The sequence below is a fragment of the Bombus impatiens genome, unplaced genomic scaffold, assembly GCF_000188095.3.
Source record: "Bombus impatiens unplaced genomic scaffold, BIMP_2.2 scf_0361, whole genome shotgun sequence".
Taxonomy (NCBI): Eukaryota; Metazoa; Arthropoda; class Insecta; order Hymenoptera; family Apidae; genus Bombus; species Bombus impatiens.
In genome coordinates this window covers 570,889-579,333 of record NT_176780.1, presented here as the reverse complement: position 1 = coordinate 579,333, position 8,445 = coordinate 570,889, and the positions used below count along the sequence as shown (strand labels likewise).

The 8,445-nt window shown below is 46.8% G+C and overlaps 1 protein-coding gene across 1 annotated transcript in view; it reads left to right on the top strand.

Moving 5' to 3' along the window:
- Positions 1 to 8,445, top strand: part of LOC100747449 (GATA zinc finger domain-containing protein 10) — a 26,947-nt gene that overhangs the window by 9,846 nt on the left and 8,656 nt on the right. The window contains exon 3 of the mRNA XM_003489666.4: positions 7,978 to 8,067. Within this exon, the coding sequence (XP_003489714.1) occupies positions 7,978 to 8,067 (90 nt within the window). The remainder of the gene's footprint in view (positions 1 to 7,977; positions 8,068 to 8,445) is intronic.

Below are 8,445 nucleotides of genomic sequence, written 5' to 3'. Positions count from 1 at the left end.
CTCTCACACCGCCGCCGGTACACCTCTTGGTACTCTTCGGTGCCTCGGTGCACCGATGAAACTTTGTAAAGCGACTTAGTCAAACTTTAATAAATTCCTTCGTAGAGTTTCAAAGCGGTTCTACGCGGGATTGCAAATGATTACGTTTACTCGCGCGCGCGCAGCCCGAATCTTGGCTAGGCTTTTAGTCTCTCTCTCCCTCTCTCTCTCTCTCTCTCGTCCCCATTTCTGCCCGCTCCATCGTACTTTATCTTTCGCCGATCGAGCACAATCGAAAAAGAATTTTATTTACGTTCGTAAGAGATCGAAGCGAGATCGCTGGACGCCAATGGAAGTAGCGACGATGACGCGACGATGACGCGACATACAGACGATCGAACGGACAATAGCCACTCGAAAAAGACAAGCGTTCGAGCTTTCGAACACGTTACGATGCGTCGTCGTGACTATCGTGACTGGGTGGCCCGCTGGTAGTAGCGATGTTTTGAAACGCGAAAGAACCGCTCGTTTCGAAAAATCAGAAAGTACCAGTGTCTAGTTGGAAGAGACTGGAACAGTCCGGCGCGATACGAAACGATCGGATCGAGTCGCGAATACGCATTCCCATGGCAACGATCTCGATCAGATAGGAACTAGCAGAACAGAGAACGGAGAACGATCTAGATAATGTATTCGATACAGGTAATATATAGCGCTCCAGATACAATATTTATGTCTCGATGTATTTTGCTAGCAATCCATTATTCATTCCGTAGCGGTGAATAAGCATTTCAGAGTATCGTATCGTGTTTGTACTGACGACGTTCGGGGCTCTACGCGTCTTGCGTGCTTCTTACGTGGTACGAATCGGGCTTTTCAAATCGCGATTTTCGAATCTGTGGCACAAATTTTCTATACGGCTGCCGACAGCGTCGAAACTAATCTCGTTACACGTTTCGTTCGACTTTGCGCGTTTAACGCTTTTCGTCTCTTCCGATCGAAAACGGGACGCGAAAGATCGTCGGGACATGAAAATTTTGTACCCGATTGGCGCTCGATCCGTTGCGATTCGGACCGAAGAATAGGTCATCAAAGTCACAACGTGTGCATCGTTAAGAGTGTGCGCGCGCATAATGGTGGAGGGGATGTAGATAGATAAGTAGAAGGGGGAGGAGAAAAAGGAGAAAGAGGAGAGAAAGATGTAGAAAAGCAGAGAGAAAAGCTAAGAACCGTCCGATCCACAGGGTAGACAAGATTCACACTTGTTGCTCCCTTCTTGGCTGTGTACAGTGAAAAGCCCGTTTATCCGAAGAATTTCCTGCGGTCAAAAGGTCACGTGGTTATGGTGCACGATCTCCTCTTCCCTCGCCATTATTCGTTTCTTCTTTCGCACGCTTCTCTCTTTCTTTCTTCTCCCTTTACCCGTTTTTCGTTCCGCATTTCCCTCGCTTGTCTTTTCCTGCGCCCTCGCCGTCGTTGTTTCTTCTCCTCAGTTGTCGTTTCCTCTATTTTCCTTCGAATAAAATTTGTCCATTGAATCCGTTCTATTTCCGCGTGGAGTATTGAAACGGAGAACAGCGGGGTACCTCGAAAGGAGAAAGAGAAAAAAAGAGAGAAAAAAGAATTAGAAGGTAGGAACTCCGGAGAAACAGATCGCGGGAACAGAGAAACGTTCGCTTACCGTGACTGGTAATAAGAGATCTACGCGAGATAAGCGGACGCTCGCGTAATAAGTAAAACCGGTTTAAGAGACCGTCGACGATAATACGAATCGACGTATACACGGGACAAAGATGAAACGCATTTGCGAGTTGCGAGTTGCGAGTTGCGCGATTCACCTCGACGCGTTGTGGTGGAACTAAAAGGGTTGGAGGTGGTACTTCTCGAAGCGGGGGGGTCGGGACACAGGGGTACGTGGTGCGCGAGACAGGGTGTAGAACAAGGAGCACGAGGAACGGGGCACGGGACGCGGGATACGGGGCACGGGGCACGGGGCACGGGGCAACGGAGTACCGAGCGGCGCGTGGAACGAGTAGGGAAACGGGAAAGTGCAAACATATGGTAAAAAAAGAGGAGAAACACGTTGAACGACGAAAAGAGAAAATCACCACACAGCGCGATAAGCCTGGGGCGATTATCAGCTGTGCAAACGTTCGCTCAAAGGAATTTGTAAAATCAACATTTGTCCAAGATGTTGAAGAACATGTTTAATGAATCTCCGAAGCAGCGAGAGCATCGTAGATACTTAATAACGTCTGGCAGTTGATTTTCGTACTTGATTACGCTGTTCGATGTGATCGACATTGGAAACAACGATTTCCGACAACGGCAGCACGCTGTCTCGTTTTTTTGGAACGAAATGGCGCGGCGCGGCGCAGCGGCGGTAGACCGTCCCGCGAGAGAATATCGATTCGGCTGCCGGCGACGGAGCGTGCGGTTTCTTCGTAAAACTCTTTTAGTCGGCTGCCTCCAGATTTTCCTTCTTTCGACGAAAATTAAAAACTGACGATTTAACAGCGTTCTCCTCTCCTCCCCTCCCTCCCCCTTCCATTTTTGCTTTTCACTTTCTTTTCTTTCTTGGTTCCTATACCGTTGATTACGCGGGTATAACGAAGATTCACACAGTTTGCTGTGTCTCGCCGCGTAAATCAAAAATACTGGTACAGCTACGCAATCTGGATAATCGTAAGCAACATCGAGTAACATGGGCGATTAGTTTTGACGACTAAGACTACAAGGAATCGATCGCGAGGAATTTGCCGTTAAAATCGTAGTTGTCACGGCCGTGTTTCGAACCCGTAACAAACCTCGTTCGAGTAAATGTTTCGAGTAGATTGTCGCTTCTCGCGAACGAATACAAATACGCGGGTATATACGTTAATGCGATTGGAATGCCACTGAAATTAAAGCTACCTTTCACGGGAATGTAATGACTCTTTATAAACTCCGACGTAACCCCTGTTTCCTCGGGCCACGCGGCACACTTGGTTGCCATCACACACAGTCGTGTCCTACTTTCTTGGAATATTCGAGTAACCGAGTATCGGTAGATAACGCGTGTTTAACGCGCGTTTAAGCCGTCACGCTGTTACGTCGTCCAATACCGATTCTACTTGCTCTTTGTTGCTTCTTAATTACGTTGTAATCAGTTGTATCGAATCGCGGAAGAGTAGCTTTTAGCAGCTGGTGTTCGTTCTGCGGTTTTCTATTCTCGAACCGGGACAGGATTAGATCGAAACCGAACGTGACATTGATCAATCTCGATACCGCTGCTTGCTTTTCGCTGTTGGATAGAATTTTTTAGCGAGAGGACGTAGAAATAGAAAATCGAGGATATATCATTTCGAAAATATTTGGGAATACAGAGTAAGTAAAGTTACTGTACGATTCCTTTGATCGTTTGGTTGGAAGAAAAGAAGGGAAACATTGATGTTCCTGCCGCACGCGCACGGTTCCTTTCGTCATCGTTTGACCGCGTGCGCGTCATACGTCGCGAGTCCTCTTTTCTCTATTCGTTGCGCCACCGGCCTCTTTCAATCCTGCACACCATTTCCCTCCGCTCCCTCCGTTCGACAGAAACCCCACTCCCACCTTCTGCTGGCCCCTCTCCATATTTCGAACCGACGACCCCTTTCTTCTACGGTGTAGCGATCACAGCTTGTTAACTGGGCCACAAACCACGAATGTTATTCGTCGCGTGATTCAACGTGATTCTGAAATAAAATCCTACATCGCGTTAGAAACACAACAGGAGAAAGATGTTTAACTAGTAACCGTTTAGAAATCTGGTTAAGCGCGTGATTTAAACCGTCCGAATATATATATATATATAAGTACATATATTTCGAACACAGAATGTCAAACGATTCGTTTTCATTGGAGAAGAAGGGCCTCCTTGTTCATCGTCATTGTTGATCCAATCGAGTCGAATCGCATCCCGGTACATATACGATTATCGTACGATGCGTTGTATCTCACGCGACGCTCCGAGAACACGTTCATTTATAATTATTAAAACGTCCCGAAACGTATAAAAGGTGTGCAACGAATAGAACGCGTGTTAAGAGTTAGAGAAGATCGACGAACGGGATCGAAAAATAGGCATCTAGGAAAGGGCGAACAAATTGCTTCTTTGAGATTCGCATCGTCGTTGGGTACATTTATGAAAATCTTCGTTTATACCGTTTAACGATTTTCTCGTACGTTGAATCATCGTTATTCGTCTTCTAAAAATGTTCGCAATTGGGTGGTCGTATATCGTGTGACGTCGTATCGTCTCGTGTCGTGTCGTGTCGTGTCGTGCCGTTGCATTGTATCCTTTAGCAATATACAAGCAGGGGGCGCGCGAGTCTGCTCCCCTGTCGAAAGATCTATCCCCACTATCGAAGCGTGCCACAAAATGAACCTCCCTTCAATCATTCCCGCGCCGGCCGCCGCGAGGAGCGCGCGTCGTTTTGCCACGCTGTCACTAGTTACGCCACGAGTCGAATATTTTGTGTATGTTGCGCAGCGATCTGTATTTTGGTTACGTGTTATGTTTCGGTAAAGTCATCGTGTACATGTTTCTCTATATCAATGCAACGTAACAGAGAACACGCGTGGTGATGTGAGAACGTGTTGCTTGTCAAGTGTCGACGTGTGCATCGAAACGGTTGTGTGACGAAGAATCGTCGAATTAAATCGTTTCGTTTCTATCTTTTCGTTTTGGTCGAGCTTTTTCCTTTTTTTTTTTTAAACAAATATTTCTCACTTCCGAGCGAAGTTACTCTTACAGAAAAGGGGCTGTGTTTTAAAAGAGAAGAATTCATCGTGATAACGTTAACGTGGTTAACCGGCGGTGGCACGCTCTGCACGTTGCACGTGCATACGATAACCTGGATCTCGTCCCGACGACGAGTCGGTCCGTCTCATCGGTAAGTCATCGATCTCAATATTGGTAACCGGTATGTTACCTTTCTCGCGTACGAAAATTCTTGGATTTCGTCGTCGAACCGTGGGATTGGAATCAAATTTGTACATCGTCAAGCTAAGATTTGTTATTTTTGGAAACGATCGTATTTACTTTCGAAATACGTACTATGCTCGAGGTAAACTCGGAACGCCATCTGTCGGGCGATGATTCAACTTTATGAACGACGCCGATTCTAATATTCAGAGAATTAACACCGATCGTGGGATTTTCAAGTTATTCAACAGTCGTCCGATTCAACAATGAGAAAGCACGCTTCGCGCGTTATAGCCATTCGTTTACCGGTGAAATTCTATTTTCAGCAGTAATAAGATTATAATTAACGTTCGTTTGCGTTTCGCTGTATCTATTCTAGGCCAGAGAGATTCAAATATAACCAAAATAATTTATGGCCATACGAAAATGTACTATTTTCTTCGGTTTGTTGAAGGAGGGGAGCGGGGATGTTTAACGACGTTATTCAGGAGAAATTAGAAGAAACGAGGAGGTACGGATTACAAATGGTAGTAATGTTGAGTATGAGGAGGGCAAATGGCGGGAGTGGGGGGAGGGGATTGGAACGGGGAACAGGTTTAACATCGGTTATATACGCCGAGTAAGAGACTCGTTCGTGTACGTACGTCTATTGGATCTCTTGCTTTCGCTTTGCTCTTCCGTTTTCTTACTTTAGATAACTCCCCTCCCTCTCTCCATTCCGTTCCTCGCCTCCTTTTTCTTCTCCAGGTTTTAGCTATTCTCCGCGTTGTTACTTGCAAAAACAGCTTTCGAATTCGATCAGATGGAAAATCGAAATATTACTCCAGGCAGAAAGGATCGAAAATTCGATACGTCGTTTGATTTTTTTCCCTAACGATAAAATAACGAACGAAACAAGGAAACCAACGAGAGTCGTTAATCGGACTAATATCGTTTGTCGAAATCGACAGATTCGCGAGGGCGTTTTCATTTCGGCCCGATCTAACTTTCTTGTTCGTGTCTCTTACGTTACTGTCTTCCTATCTATCTACCTACCAATAAACCAACCAACCAACCTACCTACCTACCTACCTCCTACCTACCTACCTACCTACCTACCTACCTACCTACCTACCTACCTACCTACCTACCTACCTACCTACCTACCTACCTACCTACCTACCTACCTACCTACCTACCTACCTACCTACCTACCTACCTACCTACCTACCTACCTACCTACCTACCTACCTACCTACCTACCTACCTACCTACCTACCTACCTACCTACCTACCTACCTACCTACCTACCTACCTACCTACCTACCTACCTACCTACCTACCTACCTACCTACCTACCTACCTACCTACCTACCTACCTACCTACCTACCTACCTACCTACCTACCTACCTACCTACCTACCTACCTACCTACCTACCTACCTACCTACCTACCTACCTACCTACCTACCTACCTACCTACCTACCTACCTACCTACCTACCTACCTACCTACCTACCTACCTACCTACCTACCTACCTACCTACCTGCTCGCTTCTTGCTTGCCTGCTTGCCTGCCTGTCTGCCTGCCTGCTGTTACTTCTACTGGAAAAAGTAACGTATCGTGCACCTTACCTTCTTCTTTCTCTTTCTACCATCGGCTGTCTTTCATTGCCACTGCTTGCTGTCTATCTCCTTCATTAACGTTATCGATCGTCGAACGATATTGTAATTTCAGTAGGTGTCACTCGTTCGTTTCGATAATCGTCGTTGGATCGAATCGATACAGAAACAACGTCTTTCCTCGATCGGTGCGGTCCTCTCTGTTTCAAATGTTCGTTTACCGGCCCCAGTTGCCGATTTCGTATAGAGTCTAGTCTGGAATTTTGGTCACGATATTAAATCGAGTTACGATCGAGTTTCGTTTCTTCTTTGGGATATAAAACGCGTTACGATGCCATCTGGTCGACTCGTTCGAACGAAAATCGTGGCACGACCCTCCCACGAGAACATAGGCCGTAAGAATCGAAAGTCGTCTTCCAGATGGCGAGGAAAGATGGTGTAAAGAACGAAGAATAGGGAAGGATCGTTTAACATTTTGTCGAATCGTTTAAAAAACGTAAGCAAGGGAAGATGTAATGGAAAAGAAAGAAAAGTAGGAAAAGTTAGATCGATGATAGAGCGTGGCGAAGGAAAAGAGATTTCGGACAGAGTAAAGTCGAAATAGATGCACGGGTCGATGACCGTGTAGAAACGCGAATAACGCTGTCCCCTAAGAGCGAGCAGGTGGAGGAGACGATGGTGACGATGACAATGACGAGTGTAAGCAGGGGCGGAAGAATCGTAGCGTTACGTCGGACGTTTCACCGATAGGACTTTGACTTTGGGTCCTAAAACTTGGTTGGGTCATGTTTATGCCGGATGCCTATTCGAACGAACGAAACGCCTCGAGGCTTCGTTGTATGCGGTCGTAAAAATCTGTATAGGTAGACATTTGATCGCTTGGGCAGAGAGAGTTGGTCGGAACGTCGGTCCGTTCGAACACGCATTCACAGCCGTAGAAAAAATTCCCGTGCAGCGTAAAAATCAATTCGCTCGATGTTTACGATTTGATGGGACGTAACGTTTCCGTCGCGTGTAATTCAGCGAATTGGAGACGAGTGGAAGCGACCGTTGGGAACGCGGAAGCACGAAGATTTCGTGTGCTTTTACTCGCGGTGCGAAACATCGAACGAATGGAATCGACGAAGCTACGCTTGTCGAGGCCATTGACCGATAGAAGGGAGGAAGGAAGGAAGGAAGGAAGGACGCGCGTGTCCCGTCGCGGAAAGGATACCGAGACGGGGTTGACAAATTGCGGATATTTCGCGAGAATCTCCTCGCGGATTGATCGTAGAAATAGAATGGCGGCCTCTACCGATCGCGTTAATATGGTTACGAGCGTGAGAAATAGTAACGTAAGAGATAAGTTGTGAGAAATGTTATCGGCCGAACGGAAAACTTTCTTAAACGACTTGACGAACGAATTCGACGTTGGTGCACGCAAATCGATACAAATATTTCGTCTGTTTCAGAGAAACGAGAGTCTGGACTTTTCGTTGAACGTTCCGCAGCATCATCACTCGACGTCGTACCACCACAATACCTACGCCATGGCTGATCAAGTAAGTTCGATAATATTCCGCCTCGATTCTATGGCGTTGTATTTATGGCGGGATTCGACGCGCTTCTTCTCCGCTTTGATAAAGTAGGCAGTCACGGTGCCTGTGGTGGAACTGAACCGTGGAGAGAGACGGAAAGTTGCGAGAACCCCTCGACGAGAAGAGCGTTCGTTCGATATTTTAACCGCGAAAGTTGTTGGGATTAATAAGCCGTTGGAAATTGGGCAACGAAATTCGACTGTCGGGAAGAAGACTCTCGTACCCTGTTCGAATATCTGGCCGTGGTTACGTGCTGGACGGTTGAGGGTATGGGTGCCAGTGCAGGTGCAAACGGGTGGGGGCGGAGACGCGTGGGAGTGGAGGGCTCGGGTTGCGACCGCG